This window comes from Dendropsophus ebraccatus, chromosome 11 (genome assembly GCF_027789765.1).
Source record: "Dendropsophus ebraccatus isolate aDenEbr1 chromosome 11, aDenEbr1.pat, whole genome shotgun sequence".
In the NCBI taxonomy this organism is placed as follows: domain Eukaryota; kingdom Metazoa; phylum Chordata; class Amphibia; order Anura; family Hylidae; genus Dendropsophus; species Dendropsophus ebraccatus.
In genome coordinates, this window is record NC_091464.1 from 22,527,794 (window position 1) to 22,545,911 (window position 18,118).

Here is an 18,118-nt window from a genome sequence, read left to right on the forward strand (position 1 = left end):
CTGCCGACTAATCTCCCACCTCTCCTCTCCATAGATTACACAGGGCCCAACTGATGTAAAAGAGTTGAGATTTCCTGATAATGAGCAGTGAATGAGAGAGAGGAGGGGGGGGGGACCTGGGGAAAGTCTTTTTGAATGCAGATAATGGCATATTTGCCTAATTAACCCAATTAAAAAGTTTCTTAAAATCGCCTGCTGCAGTGTAACTTTTGAACTCTGATGGTTTCACTTCCCATTTTCTTATAGTTTTAGGCTGTTCTAGGTCTTGTACAGCATTTTCATGCCTCACAGTTAGGTTGCCTTTAACCAATTTGAGCAGTACAGTTCCCTGCTTCCTATTATAATACTATGGGCCAGATTTAGCATCGATATGCCATGAGAATACTCAAAAATAATCCCAATTATTATTTTTTTTGGCCAAATTACAAGTTCTGCACAGAAATCTTTTATTTATTTTTTTAAGTTCCCACCTGGCACAGACTTGTTTGCCTAAAGGGTGCAACAAGGTGAGAGTAGGTGTGGCTAAGCACAATACAAATACAAAATACCAGTGGTCAATTTGAGAGTTTGGTAAATTTTTGTTGAGAGACAGTTTTTATTTTTTCCATCTCCTATTGGGTCCTGTTTCCTTCCATAATAATTGATATGGAAATGATACAATGTCCCCGGATTACTAAGATGGTGGATAAAGATGGTGCTTTCAGTTGGGTCTTGTTTTTACCTATCGCTTGCAGACTAGTTTCTTGTTAAAGTGTCACTGTCGTTTTTAAGAAGTCCGATTTTAAGAAACTTTGTAATTGGGTTTATTAGGCAAATATGCCTTTATCTGCATTCAAAAAGACTTTTCCTAGGTTAGTGTGTGTGTCTCTCTCTCTCCTCCCCCCCCCCCCCCCCAATTAAAAAGTTTCTTAAAATCGCCTGTACACTTGAAGAATTTACTCCTCCCAATGCTGTTTCATTCTAAAACATAAATTGGCATATTTAATGTGGGCTTCACTAGTTTGATAGTTCCTTTGGCCAATGCTTTATAGAAATTTACTTTTAGAAGAGAAACTAATTTTTGCTTTTTCTCCCCACTCATGCAGTGTTTTGCAGGGAAACAAGATTAAGTCCATTACAAAAAAGGCTTTTACTGGCTTGGATGTGCTGCAGCACCTGTAAGTATTTGCAGTAGCAAACCCCAACCACCCCCCCCCCCCCCCCCCCCCCCAAAAAAAAAAAAAAAATCCTATGTGCAGTTCTCAGCGCTATGCATAAGTTTAGATACAGCACAATCGATATATACCTTTCTAAAATGTCTCATCTTTTTTCTGTAAAATCGCTTAAATTCATCGGTGAACAGTGGCGCCTAGGGGGGCTTTGCTTTGGGCCCTATCTCCCCACCTAGGTCAGCATCATAGTCTCATGTTTGTATCTATGGTCACTACAGTTCCCATCATACCTGGACAGCCGAAGGTTGAGGTCTCTTGGTGTTTGCATAAAAGAAATGATAATCGTTTACCAAGGGCTGCACGGACACCGATGTCCTTGCAGTTTAATTCTTTTAGCAGGGAAAGCCCGGAGTCCTCCAAGCAAAATAAATGGTCAGTCAATCCCACTGAAAATGGCGAGTTCAGAGTTCGGCCTCATGTGTATTAGGGTCTCTAGCTTTGTAGCAGAGGTCACCTTTTCATTGACTTGTGAATTGATGCTAGTCTTTTTGCATGCCGTTCCTTTCCGATGATGCATAAGTAATGACATGGGCTTCACTTAATATACACAGATATGGATTTTCTATTTGACATTTGTTCGTTTCCCTTCACAGTGACTTGAGTAATAATGGGGTTATGTCTTTGCAAGACGAAGCCTTTGCTCATATTAAACTCCAAGAGTTGTAAGTATTATAAGTCATATTGCTTGATAAGCTTTTTTTTTTTTTTTTTTTATACATATCATTTGCATGCAGCACAATGCTAAATCTTCTCAAACCAATATTAGACAGAACATTATTGTTATCCCCCCAGTAACTACTTTGGTGAGAACCAGAGCCTGCATTTAGTATCCTGGCGTCAGTGAATTATCTGTCCTGTCAAGTTTTTCCGCACACGTCACCCCAAGCTTTAGTTTACCTCTAACCTTATATGTTGTTGCTATTAGTCTTGTACACGTGATGATATAATCTGCCGATCTGTTCCTGTCTTATCACCTACTGTGTGAATCTTCTACAGAATCCTTAACACCAGCAATTTGCTTTGTGACTGTCAGCTGAAGTGGTTTCCGCAGTGGCTAATTGACAGCGGTTTGCAGCATTCAGTAAACGTGAGCTGCGCCCATCCTGATTGGCTGTCCGGCCGTTCTCTGCTCAGCGTGGATTCTGGAGCTTTTATCTGTGGTTTGTATCTGTTTTAACTTTTATTACTGGAAGTTTAGAATTGCCACTGCTCTACAGCTAAAGATTTAGGAAAGGAATGAATGCCGTGCCTGTATTTTATTCCTTGTTAACTTTATAAGCATATGCTCTATTTTTTCTCTATTTTAGTATTTGGCTGAAGGTTACATAACTTTAGACATTTTCCAGTGTTCTGCTTGAAAGCTGTGTAGTTTGTTGTTGGATACCAGATTAGTAGTAGTATAAAAATTGAGCAAACCCTGGTCATTGGAATATTGGCACATTGCTGTAACGGACAGTAACTTACATAGGCTTTTAGATATGTTTTCCAGCTAGTATATGTGTGGATATATAATCTGAGATAATAAATGTATCATTGTTGCTTGGTGCATAGAAAGACAATGTCAGTAAGTTGCAAAGCAACATTTTAATCTTTTGGAAAAATCTTTGCTTGTTCTGATTTGGATTTAGCTACCCAACAAGCTTGAAAAAGTAAATGTAGATACAAGCCACTGAAAGTATTGTATGACCATGGTGCCCTGCATTAAAGGAGTATCACAGTTATGTAAAATACATACCCCCACAGTAGACTAAGAATTTGTCCATATTTGTTATTTTCAGTCTTCTTCCCCCAGTTCTGAGCTGTTGCTGAAGGCTCAATAAACTGTATGTGAGCTGTTGACGCCATCTCCGCTCTAAATCCCTCCTCCAGCTTTCCTTCTAAAACGGCTCATGTAAATAGCCTCCCTTGCAGTCTCTCTGTAATGCCAGGAGAGTAAATCTGAGCTCACTGTGATTAACCCTTTCAGCATTAAAGAGTGCAGAGACGGATGGCCAGGGAAATTGTTTTCATGAAACGCCTCCTCTCACAGCTTACACACAGTTTTCTGCATCTTTAGCAGAAAGCAGCAGGCTCAGAACTGGGGGAAGACTATAACAAGACTGAAAAGATAATAAGTATGGAATGTATTCTTAGTCTTCAAGAGGGGGAGGAGATTCAGCCTAACCGGAATACCCCTTTCCACAGCACCACCCATCATGACGGCACCACAGCTGGAGGGACAGGAAGCAGAGAGGTTAAAACACCTCCCCCAATCCACCTCAGTATTTTTCCTGTCCCTACGGAGATGGGAGTAGAGGTCTGCTGTGGAAGCAGATAAAGGACCTGCATATCGATCGGGCTAGTCCCCCTTCCTTCCGGGTACCTTCTGGTCTGTTCCCCTCGGTGCAGGGATTCTCAGATTGCAGAACTTATTCAGGTCTGGCCAGCTCCTAGTAAGGCTTCTCCTGGCAACACAGAGAAACTCACACAAGGGTCTTACAGTCCTGTTAGTATGGTCTTATAGAGTTCTTGCCTTCCAGATCTGTTGTGCCAAAGATCTCAGCTAGCATGGTAACATTGGTCTGGCACCACACCAGCAATGTTACTGTGCAATCGCGGGATTCAGCCTGGGGGGCAAACGCCACTGCATTATGAAGTAATGCAGAACTGGGTTGCGCTGAATAGACTGGCAGGCAGAAAGAACGGTGCATGGAGGCGCTGATGAACGCCCCCAGTGTAAATTACATTTTACATATTTAAATGGAAATCTGTCTGCTAGAAAAGACTACGGATAGGACACTGAACTATTGCAGCCTTTGACAACTACAATAGAAGGATGGATAGTAAATCTGGTATACACAAAGCTAACACGAGTTTTCACATTATTCAGTATTTCATAATAACCATTGCTGCACCATATAAAATAATAAAATGGTTGGTCGTTCCTCGCACGGACGATGTGCTGTGGACAGGAATTAGGAACTCACTGCATCATGCTTTGACACTGTTTAACTATTTGTGCGGCTTTATCAGTACAGTGGCCCGAAGATTTAAACAGTTTTGTTAATGATGTTGCCAGAAGTTCCTAACTCCGTATATACTACATATACATGTGAATGCCCCCTTGGAACAGTTTTTTTTTGCAGAAATCAATAATAGTACAGGCGATTTTAAGAAACTTTGTAACTGGGTTTATTAGCCGAAAAATGCATTTTTATCATGAAAAAGCAGTTTGAAGCGCTCCCCACTGTCTTCTTGGTTCTCTTATGGAGAGGTGAGTGGTGGAGGGAGATGATGCACTAAAACAGAACAACAAAGATAATTTACAGCTACATCACCAGCCTCTCTCCTGTGAAGTAAGCACTGACTTTTTCTGACCTCTGAATACTGGCTTTCACACAGGTCCTGCTGTGTAATCCTTTGCTCTCTGCTCTCCGCTGGTGACTAATCTCCCTCCTCCCCCCTCCATAGATTAGACAGGACTCGACTGATGTAAGAGTCGATATTTCCTGATAATGAGCAGTGAATAAGAGAGAGTAGGGGGGACATGGAGAAAGTCTTTTTGAATGCAGATAATGGCATATTTGCTAATAAACCCAATAACAAAGTTTCTTAAAATCGCCTGGACTATTGATTACTGCAAAAAAAATAAATAAATAAATTACGACAGTGTCTGTTTATTTGGATTAAAGTAATTACTTTTCCTTTTTCCTCTTTAGATAATTTTCCAAAGCCCCAAATCCGAGTTCACCCAGAAACAACAGTGGCCCTGAAAGGCATGAACGTGACCCTGACATGTGCGGCAGCCAGCAGCAGTGACACTCCCATGTCCACAGCATGGAGGAAGGACAGTGAAATCTTGTATGATGCAAAGGTGGAAACCTTTGCCAGGTATCAGAAACACGGGGCTGAGCTGGTGGAGTACACAACCGTTCTGCATCTCTTTAATGTGAATTTTACAGATGAAGGAAGGTACCAATGTGTTATCACCAACTACTTTGGCTCCAATTATTCCACTAAAGCTAAACTCACAGTTAATGGTAAGCAATGGGTTAGCACAATTAGAATATTTAAAGTTTTATTTGTGAAATATTATGAGCAAGCTGCATGTGTATTGCAAGGAACACTACACATTGAGCATGCTGTAATGTTGTGCCCTTAGGCTGCTAATTCTTTACAGAACACCAGATATTGTTATACATAGACCGTGTCCAGGATCTGCAGATAAACGGTCCGTTCAATAACCAAGTACTTTGGTAAAGAGATTGGGTTCTTCACTCCAGCTATTTTGCAATGACAGATGCCTTTATTAGATGACATAAGAAAAGTAAAGGTCCTGATTCTCAACCCTAAATATTAGTGAGACCCTCCAAAAGACTACCAGCCCCCACTTATCCAGAGCAGATTGTGTTGTTAACAGTATTCTATCTACTGTGCATTATAGCTAGTGTTCATTTTCTTTAAAGTGTCACTGCCGTTTAAATTTTATTTGCAGAAATCATTGGGTTTATTAGCCGAAAAATGCATTTTTATCATGAAAAAAGCAGTTTTCTTCATGGTTCTCTTATGGAGAGGGGAGAAGTGAAGAGATGAGACACCAAAACAGGAAACAGAGTTAATTTGCAGCTACATCACCGGCTATCTCCTCCTGAAGTCAGCACTGACCTCTGAATACCGTCTTTCACACGGCTAATCTCCCTCCTCCCCCGCAGGTTTTCACATACAGACCTGCTGCTATGGGGCTGTTGGGGTAATGACGCTGATATCCTTTCTTGCCTAGATTCCTTGAGTTGTTTTGGAGATATAGGTCCAGATTTATCAAAGCGTGTAAAATAGACTGGTGTAAACTGCACTTAGCACCTGATTGCAGCTCCGCTTTCAGCTCTGGTAAAATAAACGCAGCGATTGGTTCTTCCGGTCAGTTAAAACCGGTTTCTGTTTTACACAGTTTGATGAATCTGAGCAATAGTTAAAGTGACACTGTTACGCCCCTTTTTGCTTTCTGACTTCTCTACACAGGTGTAAAGGGTAAATTTAGCAGTTTTCATACCTTATTTTATATCATACCTCATGCTGCTGCTTCAAGTAAAAAGTGATCTTTTATCATCTGAAGAATGTGCTAAGTGGGAGGGGCTTCACAGCAACCACACCACTTAGCCCTGCCCACAGCTTCATTGTGGACCCCACCCCTCCGTGACGTCCTTGGCATATATGCCCCGCCCCTCGACGCCCTTTGGTATGGGCTGACCTAGAGTGTTTCCTTTAGGCCAGTCTGTTCCAATGGTTGGTGCGGAGGTAGGGCCTATGTGTCAGTTATGTCACAGAGGGGTGGGGCCTACAGTGGAACACTTAATGGGGCTAAGTGGTGTGGTTGCCATGAAGCCACGCCCACTTAGCACAATCTGCAAATGATAAAAGATCACTTTTTACTTGAACAAGCACCATGACGTATGATGTAAATTAAGTTATGAAAACTGCTAAATTTACCCTTTACATCTGTGTAGAGAAGTCAGAATGCAAAAAGGGGGGGACAGTGTCACTTTAAATAAAGCAATAGAAAAATTAGCTAGTTGGTCGAACGGTCCTCTCGCACGTCTACGTAGCCACTTCTTCTAATACATATTCAGGTGACACCCACGCTGATAACGTAAATGGTTCCTGTTTTCAGATGTACAGTAACATCCATGCGACAGCAGTGTTACTTTGCATTTGTGGGATCTGAGAACTGTATTCACATACAAAGCTATAGCTACATACGCAGGCAAGTGGACAGACCGGTGGTCTTAGAGGGGCCCACTGAACGCTCCCAGTGCCTTACACTGGGTAATTTGCATATTGAATCCTTAGCTTTTCACCCATATTAGTAGGTTTAAATATCTGGACTTGCTTTTATTAGAGATGAGCGAACCGGGTTCGGGTTCTAGTCGACCCGAACGTTCGGTATTTGATTAGCTGGGGCTTCTGAACTTGGATAAAGCTCTAAGGTTGTCTGGAAAACATGGATACAGCCAATGACTATATCCATGTTTTCCACATAGCCTTATCCAAATTCAGCAGCCACCGCTAATCAAATGCCGAAAGTTCGGATCGACTCGAGCATGCTCGAGATTCGCTCGTCTCTAGCTTTTATCTCTCCTTTAAGAGGACCACACTCTCTCCGTAGATCCTTCCTAGCGTCTCTGAGACCCCTCCCTAGGCAGCTGTATGTGTATGTCCCTCCAATTATAGAATGCTGCCATCTCTAAAGACCCCCATACACTTTGATATAAAGTTGCTATTAGTGGGTTCTGCTGATAGTATAATGCTTCGTTCCCACTGAGCAAAACTAGCGGAACAAGTTCATTCTTCAGCTCAGACAAAGCAGGAGCACGCGCCTCCCATAGACTCCCATTATGAGAGGGAGGCTAAAGGCATTCCGCGGCGGACAATTCCGCTAGTTTTACTCAGTGGGAACGAAGCCTAAGGTGTATAGAGGCCTCTCAAAATAGGGATTGGGTGTGATGGATTTTCATTGGGTAAACTTTTTGTTCTCTGAAGGATAAGCTGGCACCACTGGTGTCCTTTTGGCCTCTGTTGGGATAGTATACTGTTCCAAAAAAAGGCAAATAATCCTGTAATATACATATTGTGTTCCATTATGAGGGTTTTTGCTCATCATAACTCACACTTCCTGGAAGGGCTCAACACCAGAATTTAGTCGGAGACTTTGGTTGGAACGTATTACTAACAATAACCTATTCTTATTATTATATCCTGTTCCTTTTGACAGAAATGCCATCCTTTCTTAAAACGCCAATGGACTTGACAATCCGCACTGGTGCCATGGCGCGTTTAGAATGTGCAGCGGACGGCCACCCCCCTCCACAAATCGCATGGCAGAAAGATGGCGGTACGGATTTCCCTGCAGCCCGAGAGCGCCGCATGCATGTTATGCCAGAAGATGAGGTCCTGTTCATCGTCAATGTCAAAATCGAGGACATGGGGCTTTATAGCTGCACAGCACAAAATGCTGCAGGAAGCATTTCTACCAATGTTACGCTTACAGTATTAGGTAAAACTAAATCTTTACTTGTTTGTACAGATTGACAAAACAGGTTGTGCATGGTTATTGATGCTAAGCAAGGATTTTAAAAACTGCTGTTCTGATGAACACTGTCAGGCAGACTAGAGTTGTAATGTTAGGGATGCAGCTGACGTCTTTCTTGTCTCACCTCTAGCAGTTCTCTCCCCTCTTGCTGTCCTCATACTCTGCTCACTTTCTGTCACATGGATTTAAATATAAACCTAATTTGCATTGCCCCTCCCTTTTTCTGGAAACTTCCTGTAATGTCCAAAAGCAGTAGTAGTTTAGGGAGTCAGTAGGTGGCAGCAAGGGTTTGTTTGTGTTACCGCTTGTGACCCATTTTCTGCCTGCCGGGTACAGAGAACAATACATTTGTACATTACAAGCTCAGCCACATAACACTCAGCACTCTGGGGCACTTGGTTTATGTATATATTACTATATTATATACTTTTTGATTGAGTGTGTGCAGCAAAAGAACAGGCCTAAGAACAGAGCTGTCAGTCATTGTATAATCACTGTTATACACACTGGGATTGTTTGATATACACATTTATATGTCAGTCGCTCTGTATTTGTTGTAGTATGCCATAATACAACATATTTTCCCAAGTATATAAATTATTTACTACTACTTTAAACATATGGCTTCTGTTGTATAATTTATCCTGTTTTTCTTCATTCTATATGCCCCCCCTAAAAGCTGCCATTGTTCTGGTTATAAATATGTATTCTGTCTTTCAGAAACTCCCTCCTTTATAAGACCATTGGAAGACAGAACAGTTGCTCGTGGGGAGACTGCGGTATTGCAGTGTATAGCAGGAGGAAGCCCAGCTCCTCGCCTGAACTGGACCAAAGATGACGGGCCGCTGATGGTAACCGAACGCCACTTCTTTGCCGCTGCAAATCAGCTTCTCATTATTGTTGATGCGGGCCCAGAGGATGCTGGGAAATACACATGCAGTATGTCCAATACCCTGGGAACTGAGCGGGGTCACATCAATTTATATGTCTTGTCTTCACCTAACTGCGACTCATCACAAACCATCATTGGCTATGAAGAAGATGGGTGGACTACTGTTGGGATCGTGATCATTGTGGTTGTCTGCTGCGTAGTGGGAACTTCATTGGTCTGGGTAATAGTGATATACCATATGAGAAGAAAAAGTGAGGATTATAGTATCACCAATACAGGTAAGTGGTCACTGCTATCCCGTTAGCATTTCCCGTAATAAGTGTATATAGCTTTTGGTGTGCAATCCAATACTTTAATAAATATTTTCGCCAGACTTCTACTTTTAAAGGAGAAGTCTGGCGAAAATTTTTATTAAAGTATTGTATTGCCTCCCAAAAGTTATACAAATCACCAATATACACTTATTACAGGAAATGCTTATAAAGTGCTTTTTTCCCTGCACTTACTACTGCATCAAGGCTTCACTTCCTGGATAACATGGTGATGTCACCACCCGACTTCCAGAGCTGTGCGGGCTGTGGCTGCTGGAGAGGATGGCGGCAGAGGGATGCTCAGTGTCCCTTCAGTGCCCTGTGTCCCTTAGTGTACCCCTGCCATCATCCTCTCCAGCTGCCACAGCCCGCACAGCTCTGGGAGTCTGGTCGTGCCATCACCATGTTATCCAGGAAGTGACATCACCATGTTATGCAGGAAGTGAAGCCTTGATGCAGTAGTAAGTGCAGGGAAAAAGCACTTTATAAGCATTTCCCGTAATAAGTGTATATTGGTGATTTGTATAACTTTTCGGGGGCAATACAATATTTTAATAAATTTCTTCTTTGGACTTCTCCTTTTAAGAGGATGGTCACACAGCTAAAATACATGCTGTTTTGTATGCAAAAACGTGCTGATTTTCCACAACCAAAACAGTGAGTGTCCCATTGACTATAGTGGAGGTGGGGAAATTTGCTGAAAAGAAATTACATATCCATAGTTTTTAGTGCGGTTCAGCACCAAAGCTTTCAATGAGCGGCGCAAAAGTGCTTCACGCAGCACATCTTGTGCCCATATAGGTGGAAATAACATTTTTATTTTATACCACAAATAGAACAGCTATAGTGCAGCGCTTCAAGGTGTAGATCTGTCCTTGTTATAAAGAAAAAGAAGAAATTGGCAAATGACAGTAGAAGTTTGGCCTTTCTTTGACCTTCATGTCTCAGGCTGCTTTAACCCTATAAATTATGTACACTGAAAAGCTGATGGTGATGAATTGAATTGTACAGCTAACCCGAAAGCACAGCACCAAACAAGACTTGGGAATACTCAGAAAAAACATTATTATCTTGAAGAGCAGATTCCAGATTCTCACAGATTTTTTAAGTTCTGCCCTTTCATCTGCTTTGTGCAGAACTCTAGCGGGAGCTTCTCAGCCTAATATGTTCAGTTCATAGCTGCAAACATGCACAGGGGATTCCCCCGGAGGTCTCTTTTCTGGGTCGTAGGATGGGAATGATTACATGCATTTTATTGTTTGCTGAAAAAAGAGGATACTGAATTATTCCATCCATAAACAGGCATTCAGAGCTTCATGTATAAAAAAAAACAAAGTAATTATAGTAACCACTTGAGTAAAGTTTATAGAGATGTCCTGTAAAATTCTCGAAATTTGTGTTTGCACTTCAACAAATTCTAGGTCCCGGTACGTAAACATACTGGTTATGACCTGAGCTGGCTTCTCAGAGCTGATCCGTATGCTGGGCCAGAACCAATATGACACGCAAAACTGAATAGAAGTATGCCAATATATCAAGCACTCGGATGCTTAGGCTCCTCGTCCTTTGTCCATTATTGGCACAATACCATAGTCTGCTGGTTTAATATAAAAAAATAAAAGCAGAATCCTAGCAGATCTGGCAAGGCCATATTTGTCTTGGATCCAGGGATCAAAAAACCTGCTGGATTCCTTATACATAGTTACAGATTCTAGACCAAAGACCAGATCTTGGTAACTGCACATAACTAAGGAAGTTGTAGGTAATACTCAATTTAATGTATAGGGTTCCATTAAATCCTATAGTCTAATTTTAAGGGGTAGTGCGGAGCTAAACGTTTATTCACAAAATAACACACATTACAAAGTTACACAACTTTGTAATGTGTGTTATGTAAGTGAATGGCCCCCCTTCCCCATGTTCCCCCCACCCCGGAAGTGTGGTGCATTATACTCACCACATTACTGTTGATCCCGACCGCCATCTTGGGACAATGACGACATCTTCGGGAGGCCGGACGGCCGAACCGCTCCAGCTGTCCCTCATGCCGGCCCCCCTCTGCCGCGTCATCAGCTGCTCAGCTGCTTTTTCAAGCATATTCTTTTGAGTGTATCTGGAGTGCTGCAGTTTTCTCTTTTTTTACATACTTGGCACTATTGGTCCATTGTGCTGACTGCTTGGCACCGACTTGCTGATAGGATGATGGCAGAGGGTTGCTCAGTGTCCCTCCGGTGTCCTGTGTCCCCTCTGCCATCATCCTCTCCAGCACAGCTCTCGGAGTCTGGTCGTGACATCACCATTTTATCCAGGAAGTGACCTCACCATGTTATCCAGGAAGTGACCTCACCATGTTATCCAGGAAGTGACATCACCATGTTATCCAGGAAGTGAAGCCTTGATGCAGTAGTCAGTGCAAGGAAAAAAAGCCCTTTATAAACATTTCCCGTAATAAGTGTATAGTGGAGATTTGTTTAACTTTTGAGGGGGCAATACAATACTTTTATAAAAATTTTCAACGGCTTTCTCCTTTAATCTTTTATACATCCTGTTTAATCGTCTTATTTCTTCTCTACAGAGGACTTGAATCTCCCTGCTGATATCCCCAGCTACCTGTCTTCCCAGGGAACCCTGTCTGAGCCACCGGAAGGATATAGTAACTCTGAGGCTGGCAGCCATCAGCAGCTTATGCCTCCTGCCAGTGGCTGTGTCCATAAGGGAACAGATGGTGAGTACATGGTATCCAGAAAACTGCATTATTTTCACATAATAAAACTAAATAGGTTTGTTTTGGTTTGTCAAGTTAAATATGCGTAAAACATATTTCCAGTGAAATGCATTTGATTCTACTTGGGAATCTGCTGTTACCTTTATGCAGTGAAGCAGATGAAGACTTGAGCAGAAAAAAAAGCAATTGTTTGAATGGCCCCTGAGGCTGCAAACTTCTCAGTTCTTCACATTTTACACAGGGACATCTGTCCCTCCTGTTATACCTCTGCTGCTATATATGTGTATAAATGGAAGATACTCCACAGCACTGTCTTATTCATATTATTGAGAAGAAGCTGCGGTGCAAGATGCAACCAATGGGCAGGTGTAGTTGCAGTGCCGTTTCCTCCTGGTACTTGCTCACAGCTCAAGTATCTCTGCCATTAGACATGGATATGCACATTTTCATTATGATAAAACTGGAATACCATTCCAACTTAATAAGAAGCCATTATTGCTATTTGTTTTAACTTGCACTAATATGATATTTTATTCCCTAAGGACTGTATGTGGATACCGGTAGTGAGGCAGATGCAGAAATCCTGAATTCGCAGTATGCATCTAGCCTACAGAATGGTAGAATACAGCAATTATATGTTCGCGCGAATGGCTTACATCCAGTTGAGAGAAGAGACAGCCTTCCTGTTACAGGTAAAAAAAAAAAAAAAAAAAAATCCAATACTATAGCTTCTGAGTTCTGTATGTGTAGCTGACCTTGTCCGTTGTTAAAAATGGATGGATAGTTGCCTATAAAAATTCTTGCGTTTACCTTCTGATGCCAAGGCATATGATCCATATCGTTAAGCAACATCATTATACAGAACATCATTGCCTAATACAGTAAATCCTGAATTCACATACAAGTGGAAGCAATGACACAGGAGCAGATAATTATTATTAATAATAATAATAATAATATCCAAACCTTTTATCTCATTGCACAAAATATACTATACTACTAATATACAAAGTATACTTGACTGTGTGCTCTATTCCTTGTGTATTATGTGTGCAGTCATTCAGATACTTGTACTTTACATTAAATGTTTTTATAAATATATATCTTTGTGTGTGTATATGTATATATAATATATATATATATATATATATATATATATATATATGTGTGTGTATATACACACACACACACAAACATATATTGTGTGTGTGTATGTATGTATATGTGTGTATATATGTGTATGTGTGTGTGTGTGTGTGTATATATATATATAATATATTTATTTTAATACTGTGAGTTCCTTGAATTCTCAGGTGCTGGTCAGCTTATGATCTGTTCTGATTGTTACGACAATGCCAACATCTACTCAAGGACCAGGGAGTTCTGTCCATATACATACATTACAGAGGAGGACCCAATGGATCACACATTGTCTAATCTTATAGCCCCCATTCCAAAGGATACATTTCCACATCATTCGCATGACCTGACCACATCAGCCGCTGACATGTCTGCATTCCTCACCAGCTACGACAGGAAAGACTGTGCAAAACCCAGCTGTGGTAAGCAACTCAACACTAGTCACATTTGGGCTTGTAAACATCATTATTTTATTATTTTCTGGGCAGAAGCAATTTTTCCACATTCTTGCTATATTGTATTTTATACTGATATCACGGCTACAGCTGTGTATCCTTAATTGCTCCAGGTCTCTAAGGGACCATTATTCATGAAGGAAATTATAATGAGCTCCCCTCTAGTTTCTTAGGTAAAATAATATCTCCTTGTCTTCGTGGTATGTTCAGGTGGTGTTATATATTGTTTAAGACTTTTTTTTTATAAAATCAGTACACCTACAATAGTATTCAGTACCATGAATGCAATAAATGAATATCTAGCCAATTTATATAAAATTACAAATTCTTTTATTGAATTTATCACAAGACAAAACAAAGATTAAAAACAAGACCTTGGGGGTGGTAGACCATATTATCGGGACATGGTATGTGTTTTTTTTAAAAGTGCAAGTGCAAATGATCATGTAAGCACTATGTAAGGCTCCGTGCACACGGAGCAAAAGTGGCCGTATTCTTCGGTGTGGGGAGAGGAGGCGTGTGAGCTTCCCATAGACTGTCATTATCACAGGGAGGCTGGCAGCATTCCGCGGCGGGGAATTCCGCCACTCTTGCTCCAAGCCTTATACTATTACAGCATTGTTGCATAAAACGTATATAAAGTGCTAGTGCCAAGATAAATATGCTGCAATACGCTGACAATAGTAAACACCAGATGCACATGAACAAAATTACCAATATAGTATGTAAGTCCCAGTACCTCAGGCCTCCCACCTCACACTCCATCGTTTCGCTACCCGCTTCCCACTTCCTTTGACTCCCTGAACTATATATGTTTTATGCAACCATGCTGTACTAGTATTACATAGTGTTTACATGATCATTTGCACTTGCACTTTTAAATAACACATAACATGTCCCAACAATAAGGTCTCCCACCTCCCAGGTCTTGTTTTTAATCTTTGTTTTGTCTTGTGATAAATTCAATAAAGATTTGTTAATTTTGTATAAATTGGCTAGATATCATTTATTGCATTCATGGTACTGAATACTATTGTAGGTGAACTGATTGATGTTAGTGGGTATTCAGGGACCTTATGTTGTGAGATAATACTTGGTCCTGGATATTGTAGGTGTTTTCATGAAATTAATCTGAAATAAATTATTTGGTGGTTTGGGTATGCACCCATTTCCTGTTATGTTTAAAAAAAAAAAAAAAAAAAAGAACAAAAAACAATTGACTGGATGGAACCTTATTTATTTATATATTTTTTTTGCCTTTAGAGTTTTACTGATATGTTTTAATCCCTTAAGGAGCGAGCCAATTTTCGCTTTTGCGTTTTCGTTTTTTCCTTCTCGTGTTTAAAAGGCCATAGCGCTTGCATTTTTTCACCTACAGACCCACATGAGCCCTTATTTTTTTGCGCCTCTAATTGTACTTTCCAACGACATGCTTGATTTTTTTCATAAAATATGCGACTAAACTGGGAAAAATTTGTCATGGTGAAATTGAAAATAAAACACTTTATTTATTTGGTGGGGTTTGTGTTTACTGACTTGTTATCTTTGTTCCTCAAGTCGGTACAATTACAGTAATAGGCAACTTGTACAACTTTATTTGGCAGCTTTTAAAAAATTAAAACCACAAACTAAATGCTCCTTAAAATTGTTCTATTACCAACCTTATAACACTTTTATCCTTTGGTCTATATGGGGCTGTGTAAGGTGTCATTTTTGATCCATGATCTGTTCTTTCTATCGGTACCTTGATTGTGTATCTGTGACTTTTTTTATAGCTTTTTATTGCAATTTTTCTGGATTTAATGCAACCAAATATCAGCAATATTGCGCTTTGCAATTTTTTTTTTGCGCTCACACAGTTTACAGTGGGAGATCAGGAATGTGATAGTTTAATAGTTTGGGCAATTACGTACACAATGATAACAGATGTGTATGTTTTTTTTTTTTTGTTTTTTTTTTAATTTATTTATAAAATGAGATAAGGGGGGTGATTCAAACTTTTATTAGAAAAGAAGATTTTTTTATTAATAAAAAAAAGTGCCTTTAAATAAGTTAAGTACTGGCTGCTATCTGTACAGTTGTGTATTGTTTTATAATACCTGATCACTTACTAGTTGTTTGCACCTTTAGAGTCATTCCCCTGTCCATCTTGGAGTGTAAAGAAAGATGACAACCTTCCAGCAGGTCATCCTCCCTTCTGTCACCATCCTATACCAGTCCATGAGAAAAGCATACTCCGAAATGAAGTGGCTTCTTCAGTTATGGCCGAAGAGTGCCCCCTTTCCAGACCTTGCACAAGGTCATGCGACCAGGACTACGACTTGGGCAGGACTCTAAATATTGGCGATTACAAGGAGACGACTTAAACCAAAGGAATCTACGAGTCAGACGACTTTGCATTGACTACCTCAGAATTGTATCAATGGCCAAAAAGTGCTATAATGGGTTTGTTTTCAAACGCATCATATGGACCAATGCAAAAATCCTCTGCATCAGACTGCAGATGGGCCAACACTATGTAGCTTGGACCGGTCCTTTATTTAAGCACTTCTACAGGATGGTTGTGTGGCATTCGAACATTTGAGTAAACTAAAGAGCATTTTTCCATATTCTGATGTTACTTTTGCAGGTGGCTCCATTTATCAAGTTCGCAAAAGTTTTGTGACTACGCATAGATGCCAGCATGCACCGTTACTGCGGAATCGGCATATACATGCGGCACAGATCCGATGTCTATTTGTACTGTGATTGTTATAGCGGCCTTAGAAAGTTATGTCTGTGAATGTTGAGGCAGAAAGTAAGGAGAGCCATTCCAAGCCCAAGCATTGGTATAATAGTACCTGTGGGTGAATGTGTAAGAGGTCAGGCATTGTGCTAGGCCATTAAGGAAACTTCATAGCCGCTGTTTTCCTATTGCTTTAATTATATCAGTCGAATGATGGGATAGTTGCATCCAGCACCTACACGTGGAGAAGTCTGTAGCTGCCTAAAAAAGAATGACCAGTCAGGAAATAATTACCATTAGCAGGGAGAAGATGTACACTTATACTATGCCACCTTTACTACAACCTACATACTCCGATCTCTCTATGCAGCTGCCCAAGCATAGCGTACATTCTCTAGTTATGTGCCATTGCAAGGAAAGTATGCATTCCAAAATGAGGTAAAATAGAAATAATTTCTTTATAAAGGAATGTATTTTGTTAATGTATCCAGCTGAACTATAACGTCTGCAATGCCAACTCATACCATTCTGTCTAGCCGTCTTCTTAGATTTGTCACTACGATCCTAGCGTATTTGTCATTTTTGCGATTTTCTTATTGGTTATAAATGTAATGGGGCATTTTTATTTTTACCGTTTACTACATTGCAATTCTTTATAGACGCATATATGCAAAAGTCTGTAATATATTGTGCAAGCAGATTATTCGGATTCCACATTCCAACTAAAACAATATTTGTATTTCTTTATCTGTTGTTCCCTCTAATAGCACTGTGGAAATGCTGTTTGATAGGTAATGAAAAGATAAACTCTTGGGACAGGTTTTCTTTTGTTTATGCACTTTTTATTGAATTTTTTTTTTTTTTTGAACCATAAAAAAAAATAGGTGCCATAGTAATGCTAATGTTATACCTCCCGGAATTTTTTAGCACCATATTTTATGTCCTTAATCGCCTACATTTTTGTCCAGTCTGTAAAAAAAAAAAAAAAAAAAATCTTATGCATCCATAAAACAGATTTTTAGCAGATCCATTCCGTAAAATAAAAAATCCATAACTAATCCATAATACAGATTTTTAGCAGATCCATAAGAGTGGAAAGTAGTTTGTCAAATTGGCTGCCAGGAGTAGCTACACCTGTGACATCAGAAATTCGGATCCGTATTTTACAGATGATACTTGCGTAATGTCCTCAGATTACAGACTCTCCCATAGTCGTGCCACAATTACAGTAAGTACTAGGGCACTGTGGCACTGATTATGGGCTTTTCACGGGTCCATAAAATTACAGATATGTGAATAGCCCAATAGGAATGACTAGTTCCTTCCTTTTGACGTTATGGATCTGTGTGGATGTAACAAAGTCTTTTATGAGTGCATCACCAATAGTAAAGGTCCCCATACACTTTAGACTTTGGTCATGCATACCCGGATTTGGCCATCAATTTAAGGTGTGTGGGTCTGTCCTGAACGACTTTCAACAGATTGGGTCGGGCATGATGGAAAGTCAAGGTTGACCCCTTTATTTCAGGAGAGATTAACCTTACCCCTCCTATAGAGAACACAGGAATGCTCGGCCTTGCCCAAATGTTCCTG

The 18,118-nt window shown here is 40.4% G+C and overlaps 1 protein-coding gene across 1 annotated transcript in view; it reads left to right on the forward strand.

Moving 5' to 3' along the window:
• The window catches only part of LRIG2 (leucine rich repeats and immunoglobulin like domains 2), a 62,740-nt gene extending 44,979 nt beyond the window's left edge, over window positions 1-17,761 (forward strand). The window contains exons 10-19 of the mRNA XM_069944709.1: window positions 1,086-1,157; window positions 1,805-1,873; window positions 2,208-2,371; window positions 4,910-5,230; window positions 7,960-8,241; window positions 8,998-9,447; window positions 12,056-12,205; window positions 12,748-12,897; window positions 13,519-13,767; window positions 15,931-17,761. Of these exons, the coding sequence (XP_069800810.1) occupies window positions 1,086-1,157; window positions 1,805-1,873; window positions 2,208-2,371; window positions 4,910-5,230; window positions 7,960-8,241; window positions 8,998-9,447; window positions 12,056-12,205; window positions 12,748-12,897; window positions 13,519-13,767; window positions 15,931-16,166 (2,143 nt within the window). The 3' untranslated portion in view covers window positions 16,167-17,761. The remainder of the gene's footprint in view (window positions 1-1,085; window positions 1,158-1,804; window positions 1,874-2,207; window positions 2,372-4,909; window positions 5,231-7,959; window positions 8,242-8,997; window positions 9,448-12,055; window positions 12,206-12,747; window positions 12,898-13,518; window positions 13,768-15,930) is intronic.
• Window positions 17,762-18,118: the final 357 nt, after the last annotated feature.